An 18,818-nucleotide genomic window follows, 5' to 3' on the forward strand; every position below is an offset into this window, starting at 1 on the left:
CATCAAAACTGAATCAAACATTTTGCAGAAGTTGTTTTACGGCAGCCATCTCAATCGTTTCAAACAAGCCAGTCTTCTGTTCTTTATTTAACCTTCCTTAGGCTTTTTCTGTTTTCTCTTTTTAGAGAAACCTCCGTGCTGGAGCCAAAGGGGCTGAGCCAAGCGGCAGCAGCCTGCCGGGAGCAGGGCTGGTTGCAGCATCCCCAGGGAGCGCAGGGGAGGGAGCAGGCCCACCTCAGCTCACCTCAGCCCAGCCCCTCCTGCTCTGTGCGCCAGGCCAGGGCTGAGGCATCATTCCCGTGTCACTTGTTCCAGCAGCGCCATGTGACTGGGCCAGCGTCCAGGAACACAGCTACTAAATACAGACACTGCCAAGGCACGTCGGAGAACTGCCTCTGCCAGAAAGCGAGATGAATAGAAGGCTCTTATCCTCCCAGCTCCAACCTATACCTTCGCCCCCTCCTCTGGAGAAGGAGGGAGGAGAACTACGCGCTGCACACGGGAGAAAGCTTTGAGCAGCAGCGCAGGGCACAATCTGGTATTTGTGACACCGCACCAGCTCCTGTTGCGCTTCGGGGCTGTGTGAAAGCACTGACTGAGCTCAGCCCTTAGTATCTCCTACGTAAATGAGCAGGCCAGCACAGACACCACCACCACACCTTACGGGCGGCATCCTGGGGCATGGGTTTGGTTGCCTGCTCTTTCCTGTTCCTTCTCCGTCTTCTGTACCACCCCCTCTTTTTTTCCCCGTAAGTCTGTGTGCAGCTTTCAAGCCCTTGTTCAAAGGAGTCATTTTAGAATATGAAAATAAAACAACTAAGAAACAATATTGCTCATTAGACATAAATAAATACATTTTAATGCCAACTGATACAGAGATGAACAACGCTGATCAGCATTCCAAAATGTTACTAGTTAGCTGAACAGTAGTTTTGATAGAAAACACAAACACCTTCAACTCTAAGTAACTAAAAATGCCCACATATTAAACCAAAACATTGCCTTTTCAGATTTCCTCCACTTCTGCTAAAAAAGAAAAAAACACTCCAATCACAGGAGTGCTCTGGTACACCTGAGAAGACACAGCTTCTCTCTTGGGCTTTACAGGGCTGTGGAAGGCACCTGTAATCCCCTCCTTGCCCTTGCTGCAGCACGCCCTCTCACCTCACTAGAGAACGCTCTCGATCAGAGCTGGGTGCAAGCACCACGGACGCTCACCCTCCTGCCAAAGGGAATTGCTTCAGAAGGGCTTGGTTTCAGCTAACCCCAAAGTGAATTTTCAGCCATATGATCTCACCAAAAAAGTTTACCCGCTTCAAGGTGCATGCTCCCAAATTCAAGGTGCTATTTAGAATATAGTTCAGTAACAAATTTTTAATTTTTTTAATTGACATCCAACTTTTTTTTATTCAGCATATGGCTTTAAGATTTTGATTAGTTTTATTAGCACTTGTAATGTGTAAGACCAACAATACCAGGTGTGGTGCTCCAGCAGTGCTGAGAGCAGAAGCGACCTGATTTTTTTTGATCAGCTGTCAAAACATTGTCGAGCCTCTGTAAGTAGTTACATTAAAACGTTGAAAGAGAAAGATGTTTTTTGAAAAAGAGAATGAAGAAATGACTGAGAAAGTTAGCCTGCAATAAAGGGAAAGGAATGAATTCAAACAAAGTATGTTGAGTATTTATGAAAGTTGCCTGATTTACCCACCTGGCAGGAATGTAGGAAACAACATACATCCCAGGAGCCATACTTGACCACCCAAAAGTTGCAATAGCATGAACAGCACAGTCCATCGTCTCTGTGTAGATGAATGCCAGGAAATCCTGACTTAGATTGAATGAAGTGATAAGACAGACGGATATAACGTCAACTCCGGCATTTTTCACTAGTTATAGCCAAAAATATGTTTTTTGTTCTTGTTGTTATGATAATTCATCTAATCCACCCAAAACACTTTCCTTAACCCTCTATTGCAGACAGTTGAAAGCAGCTTTGCAGCACTGAGTCTTGAAGGTTTACCTGTATTTATTTTCAAATTTCGCTGCAAAGCAAAGGAGATGCCACATCTTACAACCCTGCTCAGGGTAGTTAATCACTCATACCGTAACACCTTCTCAATGAAATTGGAGACAAAAAACAACCAAACAAACCACACTTCAGCCATGGCCTGGCAAGGCCAAACGTAGCCTTCCTGCAAGGCACCTTGCAAGAGACTTACGTTTTGTTTACCACTGATTGCATAGGACTTGGAATGTATAAAGAGTCATTACATTACGAAATAGCCTCTTGCTTAAAGTAGGCCAACCGCTCTAACTACTTGCGTAGGTTCCTAAAGATTTTCTCAAAAAAGTATTATATTAGATTTAAAAGTTTATTCAGTGATTTATAAATAATCTGAGTTGTTCATGCTCAGTAATGTGCTAAAATATAGCTGGCAAGTAATAGTCTTTGTCAGCCATGAAATATCTAGACCGAAATAAAAAAAGAAAAAAACACAATGAAAAGAGCCAGGTGCAACCTTGGCATGCAATAGGAACAGGCTTTACACATTTGAAGCAAGATTTCATGACAGAAACAAACTAACTTCTGAGATACTAGCAAACTTACATAGCAATTGTTTATTTGGACAGATTAAAAACCTTTCTTCTTGTGAGTGGGTAAGAACTGGTCAAGCCCCTTTCAGCAACCCTCAGTACATCACTGTATGAGCAAGCATTTTATAATGGACCTAACTTTCTCCTGAGATGAAACCAACCAGAGCAGACTCATAAGGAACCTTCTCAACAATTACAGATTCGGGACAACTCAATTAAAACCAAACAAAACTCTTACTTTCTCTTCCAGTCAAAACAGTGCCCAGTGGTACACTAGTAATGAAGTCTATACTCCAGCCAACTTTAAGCGTTTCAGTAATGCAAATGAAAATCCCTTGTTTCAATCAGATTTCTAGCTCACATGCCGACACCACATTTCAATACAAATACGCAATTATTTCTTTAAGCAGTAAACAGGGTTTAATTCAGAAGTTCAAGTTATATTTCATATTCCACCCGGGTGCTTTTGCTTAAAGACAAAGAAGCCAGGCAGCTGCAGTTCCAACTGTGTACACAGGTTCACCAAAGGTGAACTCAGAAAAACATTCCCCTTTTTCTCTCCACTGCATATCCAGCCCTGGACTCATTGTCAAGTCCAACTATACAGAGCCATTTTATAAAGTTATTATGTGCCACCACAAGAGAACAAACAGTACTGTAACCTAGTTCACAGCAGATGAGACTTAAATCCTCACATCTCTGAAATACTAAAGTCATCAGGTGTTATCAGGTGTCAGTCATCTCCCTGCAGAACTTGGGATCACATCCGAAATGGTTCAGTGCTTAGTAAGCACAGCCAGATGTTTTAAGTGGTATCTTGACAATCAGAGAGTTAATTTTTCCAACGCTTCAGCTTGATGTGATTTAGAAACTCATTTATTTAATGGTTGGTAAGGCAGAAGCTGGCACTCCTGAATCCACTTCAACTGGCTACCATGTGAGAGCAACCTTCCTCCAGGCTAACAGCCAAGATCCAGTAAGAGCTTCAGATGCTTGTCACTACAGTTACCTGCCAAGCGAACTGAAGTGGTTACCCATTCCCAGCTCTGTATTACAGCTCTCTCAACACAGCTGAGGACCAGAACATATGAGCCCTCCATAACCATTTCTGCATGAAGCCTGATAGCTTCACACAACCTACTGCAAGAGGTTGTTGTATCAGTGACCTTTATACACACAGGGCTAAGGAGGGCTTCAACGCTCTCTCCTATCAACACTGCTGGGGAAGTGATAAATGCCCAGTGCATAATCAGCTCGTGTATGGGAGAAGGTGCTAACATCATACACCACTGCAGCCACTCGCCACGACCAGAGCCTTAACACACACAGACTAAACCTGCTGCTGTACAGCTGGGCACAGCTGTTTCTGCACCCAACTTTCTTCTTCCTTGTGCCTGCACCAGGGGTTACCAACCTTCCTTTCTGGGAGCTCAACAGGTCGCTGCCAAGCTCATTTAACCCCATCACATTAAACAAGTGATGACTTCGGAAATAAGAGGCCTGCTATCTTTCCTATAACAAGATCTATTTGAAAAAGATCCCATTAGATAGAGTGCAAGCCAGAGCAAAGAATTACAAATGAAGATATTAGGTAGTTTCGGGGGGGGGAACGGGAAAGGAAATGCAATGAAAGATGAGAGATACAAGCACTCAATTTATCAGCAATGGTTAAATGAGTTGTTTCTGCATGGACATGTGAAGACAAGCACAAAACCTGTGTGACCATAACCTAACTCATGAGTTGCAGATTTTGAACAATTTGCATAGCTGTCTTTTTTACAGACTTCAATATAATGCTGTAATGTGCATGTTAAAAAGTCCTGTCTGATCTCAGAAGGATCCACATTTTGCGAAAGAACCTACAGAGAAGTATGTCATTCTCTGTGGTTTCCTTCAAAAACGTTATCTAGTGTACTCTGCTCAGGTTTCCTGTACCCCTGGAGTTGTGCACTCACATACCCAGCCCCAAAAGTTGAGCAACTTCAGGTCTCAGATAGTATCAAGATTCAGAGTTCAGTGCAAAGACGCAGCACAGAAATCCAGAGCACCAACCTCAACTCAAGCCACTGTTTTATTTCATAAAATCCAGTAGACTTAATAAAAGCTAAGAGTTACTATGTAAGAAGCTTCCCGAGTTCATTACAAAATATACTATAGCAAATCGTTTAGAACCCTAATTTAGAAGTGCTAATACCCAACTCAGCCCGTTACCACCTCTATTAGGGAAGTAAATAAATATTGACAGATTGTTTACTTAATACAGCTGATTTCATTAGCACATGTGAAACTCCACTGAGCACCTCGGAGGAGACTAGCTGAACTGTATTACACTTAGGTGAGAACACACTGCAGAGGAAGCTCCGCACTGATTCAGTAATTACACCCCACACAGTTCAAGTTTCACTTCAGCACAACCTATAGAAAGAAAACCATGAGTCAGTTTTAGCAACAGAAAATGTGATTTAAAACCCTCGTGCCCATCAATCAGTGCAATTCTAAGAATCTCACCACTATCCAGGAAGCATGATGACCAATAAAGCAGAAATATTTTGGCTGTGGTCATGTAAAAACACCGGTACTTGCCCTAATCGCAGATGGAAAGGCGCAGGCACTACAACCGAAACCCCAAAGCCAGCCCTCTTGCACCCTGGAGGAACGCTCTGCCTTGCAGCTGGTGCTGCAGCTTGTCTTGTGACCTCGATCATGCATGTAAAACATGGCACTGCTGCAAGTGCTGCAGCTTCCAACATGGGGCAAATGCAGGGAGGGGAGAATGGCAGGGAGAACTGTTAAGGCCAGGAGAAAGTCGAACAAAGAACCCGAGCCTGAAGACTAAGATGAGTTGGAAGCAGAGCACACGACAGAGGTGACTCATGACAGGCAAATGAGTAACCACCTCCAGGCTGGGTAGCCAGATCAGCACTAATCTGCCACTATCACACAAACACATGGAAAGGCATCCCCAGCCACATGTGCTCCCCTCACACAAAGTGCCCAATGGAAAGCCATTCTCTTCTCACTTACTCTCGAACAAGGCTGTCAGCCGCCATCCTACGGAACTGCATTCCTCCTCATGTTTTGCCTAGCAAGTGTACCCACAGACACCCTCCCGTGGCAAACACTGGCAGTCAGGCTAGCATCCCTACACGCTTCGCATGGAGCTTCGTCCCAGTGGCACACAAGACGGTGCCACTCTCCTAAGCAACGTGTATTTAGCAGAAGCAAGTGATGGCCACACACACAACACAGAGCTCTAAAACTGAGTCTTCTCTTCAGAGGACACCCCTGAACACTGCTGAAGCACAAAGCAGATTATAGATAAAAGCAGGGGATTGCCAGCAGCAGGACTACCTGGTAAGTCAGAGGTGCCAGGCACACAGCCAGTATTGGCCCAAGAAGCTCTTAGCAGCTTCAGTGCTACTGAAATGCCAGAGCAAGAAGTAAAAACGTCTTTTTGTGAAAAAAGCTCATTTTCTGGCCCAGCTGGGATGACATGACAACTAATGACTACAACATTTCTGTCAAATGCCTGCCATCTTCCATCCCTCTCAGGCTTTAATAAGGCTATTCTGTTACCTCAGCGAAGCTTACCTCAGAGCCCGGTGAAGCCAGCCTGCACCACCTTTTTTTTTCCCATCCCCTCTATGAATTCAGCATTTATGAACACCCAATTTTTTCAGCCCCAAGCAGCTGTTTTCTCACTCACATCAATCCATTTACAACAAGTATTTTCCTACAGCATTAGCGCCAGTGCTTTAGGTTGTAGTGTGTTCTGCTCTGAGTTGTGCTACTAAGGCAGGTAGCTCCCAAGGCCTCCTGTTGGTACAGTGCCCTCCTCATTCCCTGCTGAGCACAGCATGCAGCAGAGTCCTCACCTACCCACTCTTAGACACGTGAACAGCAAAAGTACCTTAAGAATAAAGCCTCCAGCACCTGTTATCCAATTGCACCTCAATTTAAGAGTCAAGCATGTAAGAAACACACTACTAGCTGTGGGAGTCTTCTTGCAACCTTAACAGAGAGCAAGAGCCAGAGGAAACCAGGAGGCTGTTCACTCACAGAACACAGGGGGAAGGGCAGTCCAAGCAACTTCAGAGGGAGAACGGCCTTGGTTCCTGCAAAGCTCAGAAGCCAGAGGACTTGGGTTTTGTTTGTTTTCCTTCAGAACAGCCCCAGGCTGGAAGTGTGGTTTCCATGTCAAAAGACCATACTTTCAATCGTTTCCTCCCTAAGCTGCCTCTTGAGCGAGACTGCTGTAATAAATCTCTCCCTCTGCAGAACTTGCTCTTTAGCTCCCATTACTGAGGAAGGCGGACACCAGAACAGAGGCATAAAGCTGCACCTTAAGGCTCACCTTCAGCTGTCAGCGAAGAGGCAGGAGGCCAAGACTTGCTGTTTAACCCTCCCTGTCCCCATGCTCACAGCTGGCCCTGGGCTGTATCTCCCTTCCCGCAGCATGTGATATCCACCCTTCAACCCCACCAATGCTTTTTGAAAACATTTACAACCAGATGTTCATGTTGTTCCCATTTTCAGAGATATACCTGGGTGCTCAGTATCTTATAGCTTCATGGATGCCTACAAAGGCTGGAATAAGCTCAAGAGAAACCCAATTAGGCTCCAAGAATTTACCAGGGAGTGTTTCATTTTAACAAAGCTATAACAAACTGACATGCAAGCATACGCAAAGCTCAGAACTGCTTTCTTTCCTTTTTCAGAAGGTGGAGTATTGCCAAGGCTGGTAATAAAGGCTGTGAAATAATGCCTAGCAAATAGGCTCTCACCAAGCATTTCAGCGCTATGACCAAAGGAATTACTAGCATCAACTGCCAGACGGATGATCTCATATACCAACGCTAACAAACTGCTACCAGATAGATATCCTGCAGTACAGCGTGACACCCGCTCCATTACAGGCACCAGAAGGAGCAGCTGATGCTTAAAGCTGAAGCAGCAGCCTGCTTGCAAGTTCCAAATCCAGCTGAAATAACACTTGTTTTTTTATAGATCACATGTAAGATGAAATTATTCCCTATTTTACATCATTTATTCACTAAACACACCAATACCAAAAAAATCTTATCAGAGGCCGCAATGCAGAAGTTACACGTTCACCAGTGAGAGCAGTCTTCCAAGAACCACAAGGTATTTCTCTCCATCCTTACACCCCTGGGTGCAGGTGCTCTGTAATTAAAAGACAACAACAAATCCCCCACACTAACAAAGAATGAAACTTGCATGAAACCTTCACCCTCTACTTAAGAGTAACTTTAATCTTTCACATCGAGAAGTACAGCAAAACTCTGATGTGAAAGCTCATTCCACAATCAAGCAAGAACTACAGTCAGACCGCTGTAAACAAGCGCAGGCTATCTGCAATAGTTAATTTCCCTAAAGTCAGCCCCAGCACCTTACTCATATCTATGTTTAACCCTTCAGACATTCTAGCCTTGAGATAAACCACGTGCTTATTAAATTTCAAATTCTAGGGGAGGAGGATGCTTTGTTTTTGCAGTAATAGCTGCCATCCTGCCAAGCACATGACCCTGGTAGCACTCCAAAAGTCGTACAAACTACTCTAAATCAATCTTGTAAGGGAAGCAACATTTGATAAGCAAATAAGAAATATTTTAAGTGAATTCAGCCACACCACTACCCATTTCTCATACAAAGCAATTAGGATTTCTTCAGAGTGTTGGAGGCTAAACTCAAACTTCTCTGTTAGAGGCACAGATATATTTTATATGTATATTTGCATATGTATGTGTATATATATATATATGCACATGCAGATATTTTTAGTTAGGGGAAGCAAAAAGCAGTAGTAATAAAAACCAGAAGCTGAAGATGTGTGTGCAAAACTGCTTTGCACAAATGTAATATCATGTCACAAGCATCCATCTGCTCCCCAGGCAGTTTCTAATTTCTCTTTTTAAGAAGAAGTAAGATATTCCACAGTTCTTAATACTGCCCTTTCACCACCTTGTACTCCCATCATTTTGAAGGGAGGTGCAGGCCAGCAGAAAGTCCTCCTGCCCTAATGGCCCTAGATTAAAACCTACACCTCGTGTTTACTTTCTTCTCACCCAGCAGGTAAGGGCTGTGCTGCCATTAGCATGCCGTGCAGCCCAACAGGACCAGATCCACAGAGTGAAATGAAATAATTGGCACTAAGGCCCTGACACCCACATGATGCATGTTGTGGGGTTTTACGTTTGACCACCTGTAGCCTGGTCCCCATGACTGAATGCCCTGTGGTCGGAGCACACTTTCTAATTTCATTCAATCCACCAGGAAGCCAGTTTGAGCACCGAAGCCACTTGGCTACGTGAACCAAAGAGCGCTAAGTGGAGACAATTGAGAGGTTTTCTTTAAAAGAATGCTCATGATCCAAATTAAAATGTTAATGCTCTTGTAGCCAAGAAACCATTTCTTGTGGCTTGACATTCAGCTCAGCACCATGTCTCTTCTCCCCTGTGAGGCTGTGCCAGCTCATCCTGGTAAGCAGCGTGGAACTTGCAGCTTGCTTCTCTCTTCAGAGAAAAAGAGAGGAACCAGCTCTATGTGTGGTCATGTTCTAGCTCCAGTTAAAGGGGAGAGGGGCAACAGAACAAGCACAAACAGTGCTCATTACAGGCAAGCCTTGAGTCTGGTCCATGGCTCTTTACCACAGAGCTTTTCCTGGTGTTCCTGGGAACATTAGGAAAGGGAAAGCTTCCTAATGACACATTCAAAAGAAAAGTTGTCAGACCAAACAAACCTGGGGAGATATTTTCTACGAGAGACTTTTCCAGTGATAGGACTACTGCTTTGGGTGAGGAGGGTACATGAAGACACTTGGGCTTTGAAAAGGTTTGCAACAATCTGACATCCAGGGATATGGACTACTGTTAGTCCCACCCACCTGCTTAAGAAAGCTATGTGCATAGTGAATGAGGAGGGACCTTGCTAATCAAAACACAAAGAGAGAATAAAAAAATCACTGAAATCCTTGAAAATATAGGCGCGCCATTAGAGCAGAAAGCAGTTGTGCCACTCTAACCGTGACCAGCTACCTACACTTAATACAGAAGTTCACAAAGGATTTGGGCATTTTACTCATGTCCAATCCTGTATCTCCACTCAGATGGAGTGGTTCTTTCTGCTGAGCAGAAAGTCTACTGAAAATGTTGCAGTAGGGCTTCTAAGACCCGGTGAATATGCTCCTACAGGGCAACAAAGAGATCACTGGAATAAAGAAAGAGCATTGCAGCACACCTACAAGTTATAAGGAAGAAATTTAATACAATAATAACATGTAAGAAAACCCAAAATGCAAAACCCTTCAAGTGCATTTATTAACAGTTCATATGCCAAAAACTAATCAGAAAGAGAGGAATAGGGAGTTAAGGAACGATGGGTACCTACAGTGATGTCTGAATTACGCCAGTTTTTGTTTGAAGAGCTGTATCATTTAAACATTGCTGAAACTGACGATGGAGCGGGGAATATCTAACTTAAGGAAGACAAAAACGAATATAGGGCCCAACCTCACAAAATGCTCCAGACTGAGCAAAGGTCGATTGCAACGGGGGACACGCTGCGCAGGGAACCTGCCTTCGCAGAGACCCCTAAGGGCTTCAAGACCTTTACAACCGCAGTTACCAGCCTTTCTTCCTGACAGAAAGCGCTCGCTAAGACTCGAAGCACAAAGCAGAATAACAGCTGCTTAGAGACCCCCGCTCGGGCCAGATGCGGACACCGCGTTTCCTTCCCGATGAGCAGGGGACTACGCGGCCAGTGCCGCGGCAGGTACGCGGCAGGCACAGCGCCCACACGCTGCGGCCCCGTCCCCTGAGCAGCCCCGAGCCTCGCCACCTCCCCAGCCCCGGGCTCCCCGCCCCCGGTGCCGGCACATCTCCCCAGGACCCCGCCGGGCCGGGAGCTGCCCGGGGGCTGCCGGCGAAGCCCCCGCCTAAGATGGCGGCTCCCCCCCGCCGCCCCTCACCTGAAGGCGGGCCCCTCCCGCCCGCCGGGGGCCGCCGCGCCGCCGCCGCCCCGCTTGTGGAAGAGCTTCTGCAGCAGGGTGGGGGCCATGCTGCTGCCGCCGCCCCGCCGCGCCTCACTTGGCGGCGGGCGGCGGGCGCCGCCGCATCTCCCCGCCGCGCAGGAGCCGCCCGCGGGGGGCGAGGCGAGGCAGGAGGCGAGGCTGGGGCCGCCGCCGCCGCGCCCGCCCCGCTGCCGGCAGCCGCCCGGCACCACCTGACCGCCCAACGGAACCCAACGGCCGCGGCGCGAGGAGCCGCGCGGCGGGGACGCGGAGGCGCCGCGCCCCTCGGGCGGCTCTCACTGGCTGCGCCGCGCCCGCCCCCAGCACGTGGGGAGCGCGCCGGGAGCCAGCCTTAAAGGGGCACGCGCGCGGCCTGCGCCCGCCGGCGCGGCCCCCTCACCGCGGAGTGTGTGTAGGGGGGGAGGGGGGGGGTGAGTTGGCACCCCAAGCGCACGTGTTGTTTTTTTTTTTTTGTCGAAAAATAGGTGATTTGATGTGAAATGTGCGCGTGGTGCTTGTTCATAGTAAACGTAAAGGGAATTCAAAATATAAATGTTGAAGCGATCATAAATTATAAGTGTTAAAATGGTTATGAAATGTAAATAATGAACGCAAAAGTATTTTCAATAAAATATAAATATTAATTTAAATGTTTATACAGCTATGGTTAAATGCGTTTCTATATATCATACACACTTACGAATGTGCACGTATAAACGTGTTAGCACATGCTTGCACGCACATACCTGCAGATACGCCCCGATACGCAGCAGCTGTGAAGGGGCATTAAAAATGTGCAGCAGATATTAAAACCCACCACTTTTTAATAAACTGAGAGGGATTTAAGAAAATATGTGGTGAAAAAGAGGTAGATGCCACTTTTATGGATGTATGCTCCTCTTCCCTTTATTTCCTTACTCCTCTAAATACATAAATACATATAAATAAACATATTTATAACATATAAATAAATACATTTATAATATATGCAAAAATTATTTATAATATATAAAAATATGTAAATATATTTTTCATATATACCCATGGCAATATGTGTGTGCGTGCCTATTTGTAGCACTGACCCCAGCACGGATGCAGGCCCTCAGCACCACACACGCCCCCGCCCGTGTTGGCAGCAGGGCAGCCCTGACAGGAGGGTGTGGGGATGGAGCCCCGCGGGGCTCACTGCTCTTTACTCGCTGCCTTTCGCTCACTAAGTGATCAGCGCTGTAGCAGTCGGGGCTGTTTGGAGGTCTGGGTGTGTTTACACATCTGACTGGTGCAGGTCTGTCCGCCTGCAAGGCTGTACTTCCAAAAACCTGTGTGCATGCCCCTGCCCAGCAAGGTAATGGCAAATAAAGTGGGGTCGCGCCAGCTGCCTGCTGCTGTTGGGGAAACGAGGAGGCAAGCCATGGAGAATGGCGAGGCAGAGGCAGGGCAGGAGCATCACAACTGCTGCCCCAACATCCAGTAGCAACAGTGGTGAAGGCCATGCTGGTGCTTTGGGGCCAGCTTTTCAGCAGCTGGAGATGCTGATTTCTCTTTCAAATGAAAAACAAGAGATGACTGTCTACCAGCCCCATCAGCTTGTCCTTCTGTAACACAGGATTGTATCTTGTAAACGCTCGGGTGCCTGCAGTTGATGGTCTGTTTTCAGAAAGGATCACCTTCTTGAGGCTCTCAACCACTTCACCTGTGACACTGAATACCCAATATAAACTGTTCAGCCCAGATGTTTTCACTGCTCTTGATCATCCATTTCTACCACCAGCACCAGATGCTGATGCAGATCACACTGAAAACACCCTGAAAGGGAAGTGAGCATTGGGGTGCACCTGGACATGATGAAAGACACCCTGGTTGACCAAGTAAGCAAGGTGAATGAGAAAGTAGGCATCCAGCTCCAGAAATAATCACTGTGTCTCACAGAAGTCTTGAGAAACCTAAAAGTTGCAAATATCCTGGCTGCCACCCTAGGGCTACGTCTGTGTTAGCAAGCAGTGTTGAGCAGTAGGGGCAGAGCCTGAGGTCTGCATCATGGACATTTTACAGGGTTTTATTTTGGACTGGTTGTCATCTGTTCCTGCGGGCAGGATGACTGCCAGTGGCTGGAACACACTGAATGTGTTTCTGCAAAAAAACATCTGGTTTAGTTTCATCTGAAAATAACCCACTTTGTACTCTCAGACGCCACTCTAAAACGTGAAGCAAGACAACGTCATTGAGCACAACTGGGAGACTCACTTCAAAAACACTCCTGTGACCTGGGCAAAAATGGTAATGAAAATGCACCCTACACCTTGGCTGATGCTTGGTGCTACATCGGTTCCCAGTGTTTTCTGTTAACATGTTTGACGGTCACTACGGTCTGAAATTGCTAACAAAACATTAAGACACTGCTTCCTTCTAGAACACTAGTTCTTCAGTTTATTGTTGAAAAATCATGGCTAAAACACAGCATAATCAGCAAGGGACTATGAAATATCTTTCACAGTCTGTATGCACTATCCCATCCCAGACAAAGTTTGGCTGCAAAGAACACCTGGCAAAGCAAATGTGGTGATTTTTCACTATCCCATGAGTGAACACGAGAAGATGTAAAGAAAAATGCTGTACCATCTGTCAAGCAAAGACCATTTACAGCAAGACAGCCCTCACTCTCCTAGGAATATATGAAATAAAAATGGGGCATATGAGAATCAAAACCTTATTTACAATGCCTACTAAGGGTCAGATTCTTTAAGAACAGAGAAAGACAATGTAGCTGTTGAAACTTTGGGCAGAAAAGGAGATAGATTCTTTAAGATAGAAATATATGAGACTGTGTTAGGAAGCTGTCAGTACATAAAAGGAACATTCAAATCTTGGAAGAGCTGAATGTTTGGGTGTTTCTGTGTTTCACAGACCATAAATCTCTCTGAAGATTCTCTTCTGAAAATGTAGAAACTCGGTTTTATAGCCAGGACAAGCTGGCTTAAAACCCAAGTCCCCTACGTCACGGTTACCCTCCCCATCACTCAGACCCAGATGAAACTTTGAGTTCCCTTACGGCTTTTTCCTTTCCATTCCTCTCAGTCCTGAACAGACAAATCCAAAATGCTCCTAAATCTTTGTTGTCAGAACTAGGCTTTGGAGGCACCACAAAAAGAAGCCAGAAGCCAGAACATGTAAGCTCTCAAGAGTTTACGAATGGTTTGCTAATCCAGGATGCTTGGTAATTACTTACTGTTTCGTGTAGTGATGTGTGCTGCGTGAAGTTGTGTGAATGTAGATTAAGTCTTGCTGTGCTTTGTAAAGCATCAGCCATATTTTGGATTCTGTAAAATAAATTTAAAAAAAAAAAGAAAAAAGGTTTTTATTGGTACTTCAAACATGCTGAGAAAAATATAGTATCAGTAAATGTCTAGAATTATCATCTCTGCATATTGTTATTATTACTATTTAGTCTAAATCCAAATTACTCTCTACAGAGAACTTTAAAAACCTATACTAAAATACATGGCGTTTTTCAGGCAGGGATAGAAACTGACAGCAACAGAGAGCTTGGGACTGCAGCCCCCTGCAAACCAGCTTAATCATCCTTCATTGAATGGAGCGTTATATAACATGTGCTGTTGCTGCAGCAACTTTTCCCAGCCCCTGAAGAATGCCACAAAAATGCTGCCTTAATATAGATAAGCAGTTTTGCTGCCTTTTTACATAGAAGATAGAGTCAGTGAAAAATGAAAGACAATTTAATGGGAATGATTTATGGGAATTGTTTCAAAATTACTGTTAATTATTAATGCATGTAATGAAACATCTGATTTTTAACAGCCTTTAGTGTTTAAAATAGAGAGAAAGGTCAGATCAGGGATTTCTTCTTTTAATCACTACAGTATAAATATTGAGTAATATGGTAAGAATTGGATTGCGTAAAGGTAATAGTTTTGAAATCACTGCTGTTCCTTGTGTATCCTGTCAAGTGTCCAAAAGCGAAGGTACACTACTTTTTCTTCCAGAAGAGCCTGAAGATGTACGTAACTATGGATGTTGATTCTATGCTCAAACACTTGTGTAGAACATGGTTTGGTTCCTCTATACAACACAATTGTCAGACTCAGTATATTTCTCAGCCTCCTGCCTGGACTCCATCCGAAGGTCATCAGGAAATCCTCACGCTCCAGATTTTCAGTGGCAAAATCCATTGTGGGACTGCAGGCTGTGCTTCTGTCTTTAAATCTGTGTTGACGTGGTTCATCTTGGACTCTATCCTACCCATATGAGATGCAGACCAAAAAGGTTATCATAATGAACAGTCATCATAATAGGATATTTTAATGCCTTTTACAGAATCACAGAATCACAGAATTTCTAGGTTGGAAGAGACCTCAAGATCATCGAGTCCAACCTCTGACCTAACGCTAGCAGTCCCCACTAAACCATATCCCTAAGCTCTACATCTAAACATCTTTTAAAGACTTCCAGGGATGGTGACTCCACCACTTCCCTGGGCAGCCTGTTCCAGTGTCCAACAACTCTTTCGGTAAAGAAGTTCTTCCTAACATCTAACCTAAAACTCCCCTGGCGCAACTTTAGCCCATTCCCCCTTGTCCTGTCACCAGGCACGTGGGAGAACAGGCCAACCCCCACCTCACTACAGCCTCCTTTAAAGTATCTGTAGAGAGCAATAAGGTCGCCCCTGAGCCTCCTCTTCTCCAGGCTGAACAAGCCCAGCTCCCTCAGCCGCTCCTCGTAGGACTTGTTCTCCAGGCCCCTCACCAGCTTCGTCACCCTTCTCTGGACCTGCTCAAGCACCTCGATGTCCTTCTTGTAGCGAGGGGCCCAAAACTGAACACAGTACTTGAGGTGCGGCCTCACCAGAGCTGACTACAGGGGGACGATCACCTCCCTAGCCCTGCTGGCCACACTGTTTCTGATACAAGCCAGGATGCCATTGGCCTTCTTGGCCACCTGAGCACACTGCTGGCTCATATTCAGCCGACTATCCACCATCACTCCCAGGTCCTTCTCTGCCAGGCAGCTCTCCAACCACTCATCTCCCAGCCTGTAGCTCTGCTTGGGGTTATTGCGCCCCAGGTGCAGGACCCGGCACTTGGCCTTGTTGAACTTCATGCAGTTGACCTCAGCCCATCGGTGCAGCCTATCCAGATCCTCCTGCAGAGCCTTCCTACTCTCGAGCAGATCAACACATGCGCATAGCTTGGTGTCATCTGCAAACTTACTGAGGGTGCACTCAATGCCCTCGTCCAGATCATCGATGAAGATATTAAAGAGGACCGGCCCCAGCACCGAGCCCTGGGGGACGCCACTAGTGACTGGCCTCCAACTGGACTTGGCTCCATTCACCACGACTCTTTGGGCCCGGCTATCCAGCCAGTTTCTAACCCAACGAAGCGTGCGCCAGTCCAAGCCAAGAGCAGCCAGTTTCTTGAGGAGAATGCTGTGGGAGACGGTGTCAAAAGCCTTGCTGAAGTCAAGGTAGACCACATCCACAGCCTTTCCCTCGTCCACCCAGCGCGTCACTTTGTCACAGGAGATCAGACTAGTCAAGCAGGACCTGCCTTTCATAAACCCATGCTGACTGGGCCTGATCGCCTGCTTGCCCTGCAAGTGCTGCATGATGACTCTCAAGAGGATCTGCTCCATGAGTTTCCCTGGTACTGAGGTCAAATTAGTGATAACTACAGTAAGTAGCACCACACACTTACATGAACTTACAGTACTGTGCAGGCCATGTATTTGTATGGGAAGTGAGGGCCCCAAGTTCAGCTACAGGCGCAGCATCCTACCCAGCACAGCAGCACCACTGGCAGAGGCCAGCTACCAACCTGGGCCTTTCCTTCTTCCCACTCATGGCTTAGAATCATAGAACCATTAAGGCTGAAAAAGACCTCCAAGATCACATGGTCCAACCATCTGCCTACCAACAGTATCACCCACTAGACCATGTCCCTAAGTGCCACGTCCAACCTTTCCTTGAACACCCCCAGGGACGGTGACTCTACCACCTCCCTGGGGAACCCCTTCCAATGCCTGACTGCTCTTCCTGAGAAGAAATGTCTCCTCATTTCCCAACTAAACCTCCCCTGGCGCAACTTGAGGCCATTCCCTCTAGTCCTATCGCTAGCTATCTGTGAGATAAGGCCAACCCCCAGCTCCCTGAGCTATGCCCTGCTTCCTCACACCCTGAGCTCCCAAGCATTACTCTGGCTATTTGCCTCTAAAAGATGCTCAAAGCACATCCAGAATACACAGATCAAAAAGTCTTCCTGGCTTTGCTTGGTTCTTATCTAAGCCATTTCTTTAGGGATCAGCATATCTGAAAGTTAGTGATGGCTACGTGCCTGACTTTTCTTTCAATTTCTGGCATATTATGTCAGCGCTGTAGACAATTTTCTTCTTCAAACATAGCGAGACAAGAACATATGGTTCTTCCTTTGTTCAACATTGCATTTCAACTCAGCTTAGAGGAATCAGCTTGGCGTCAATAGCTGCTCAGTATGGTCTTAATCTGGGACCTCTTTATTCAGCTTTATGCAGAAAAAGATTTGGTGCAGGTGGGGATGATGAGAAACCAGATTTATTTCTAACCTGCCTGCTGTCTCTCTGACAAAGGTGATGGGCTTGGTGTGTAAGGTCACATGGGAACAGCACGTGATGCACAGTGTGTGTGTGTTACATGGCAAGGGAAAGGCTGAACGCCTGCTATGTTTTACAGCCAGCAGCAAAAACTACCTTACCCAAACTGCTATCAAAAATTGTGTCACTGGAGGCTTCATGATGGCTGTTCTGAAAAGGCGATGATGTGTGTGCTGCAGTCTCTTGTCAGTTGGATCCCATCAGTACTCCACTGGGCCGTATTTTGAAGTTACAACTCAATTCTGTGAAACACCCACAAACATACCATTACTCTTACACAATCCAAAATGGCTTTTAATATCCCTAGACAGAGCAGTTCTGCACCGAGACAAAGCATTCGTCTTCTGGTGGAATGAAAATTTTAAAGCTTCTATTTTCAAATAAATTATGGAGGTGAAAAAGAGATAAAAAATTAATAATAAGCAAAAATCCTAGTGTGAACGTGTATATATTTGTCCAACCTACACAATCAGCAGCAATTATGAATAATCTTTATTTTGCATTTTATTCTGTGGAATGGTATCTGACAGGCTAGAGTGATAACAAAATTTACTTGCTCATTGTGTCTTTCCTCAGAGTACAAATATTAGGATGACATACGCATTTATATGCATTTATCAGTGGTAGTTTCTTTAGCAAGGAAGGGAAGAGGTGAAAACCAAGATCAGGATATGTGAGAGCTGCACAAAAAGCAGCCCTGCTCTGACTGCTCTGTATTCGGCTGGAGCATCATACCCTCCTAGCAAGGACAACTTATTCAGTAGTGAAAGGGGAGACTTGTACTTGAAGGCAATGGCTTCAAGGTTTTAGCACCCCCAAGATAAGTTTATCTAATGATCATACTCCAACTAATTTACTGGGTAGCCAAAGCTGTATGTGCAGACAAATAAATATCTGAATTAAACAAGCAGTTCAGCTGCAGCTCCTATTTACAATGTAATGCTTTACAAATATTTAGTGAGCAAACTATCAGAAGTGTCTAAATAGAGGAGATACTTTGGTAAGAGGAAGTATTTTAAAATTACAAGATCACAAAGCATTAGAAGATCACAGTCAATTATTTTACTGCCTGAAAACAGAGAGGTTAGAGGATTTGAGAAAGTAAATCTGACTTTGAAAGAGGTTTACCTACCAATTTAGTGTGTAACTTAATACATTCATTTGAACATAAAATCACTCTGAAAATTCTTGACAGAAGTCATGGTATAGCTTTTTTTTTTTTTTTTTTTTTTTTCTTCTTTTTTTCCAACCTGTCAATAACTATACATGGATTCTTACAGTAATTATACTTCTGCAGTGCTTGGGAGGCATTCACTCAGTTCACATATTTTCCAGTCTCCCCTAACAACACAGAGAAAGTTCCTTAATTTCTCTCTCATTCAGCTCACGTCTTAGAATTAGCATAGCAGTATTTATTTTCTTCTAATCTTTCCCTGTCCCGTCTGGTTAGATTGAAAGCTGTTTGGGATAGGGATTGCCTCTTTCTTTGCACCTCTGAAGTACCTTGCACATTGGGACTTCTGAGCAACTACTGTAACATGAATTAATACTC

At 45.2% G+C, this 18,818-nt stretch overlaps 1 protein-coding gene across 2 annotated transcripts in view; it reads right to left on the reverse strand.

The window, feature by feature from the left end:
- The window catches only part of FNIP2 (folliculin interacting protein 2), a 49,361-nt gene extending 38,472 nt beyond the window's left edge, over positions 1-10,889 (reverse strand). For both annotated transcript variants that reach the window (XM_082759700.1, XM_082759699.1), the window contains exon 1: positions 10,583-10,889. In XM_082759700.1, coding sequence (XP_082615826.1) covers positions 10,583-10,671 — 89 coding nt within the window. In that variant the 5' untranslated portion in view covers positions 10,672-10,889. The remainder of the gene's footprint in view (positions 1-10,582) is intronic.
- Between the last annotated feature and the right edge of the window lie 7,929 nt (positions 10,890-18,818).

Source organism: Aythya marila (assembly GCF_965140915.1).
Source record: "Aythya marila genome assembly, chromosome: 4".
NCBI classification, from domain to species: Eukaryota; Metazoa; Chordata; class Aves; order Anseriformes; family Anatidae; genus Aythya; species Aythya marila.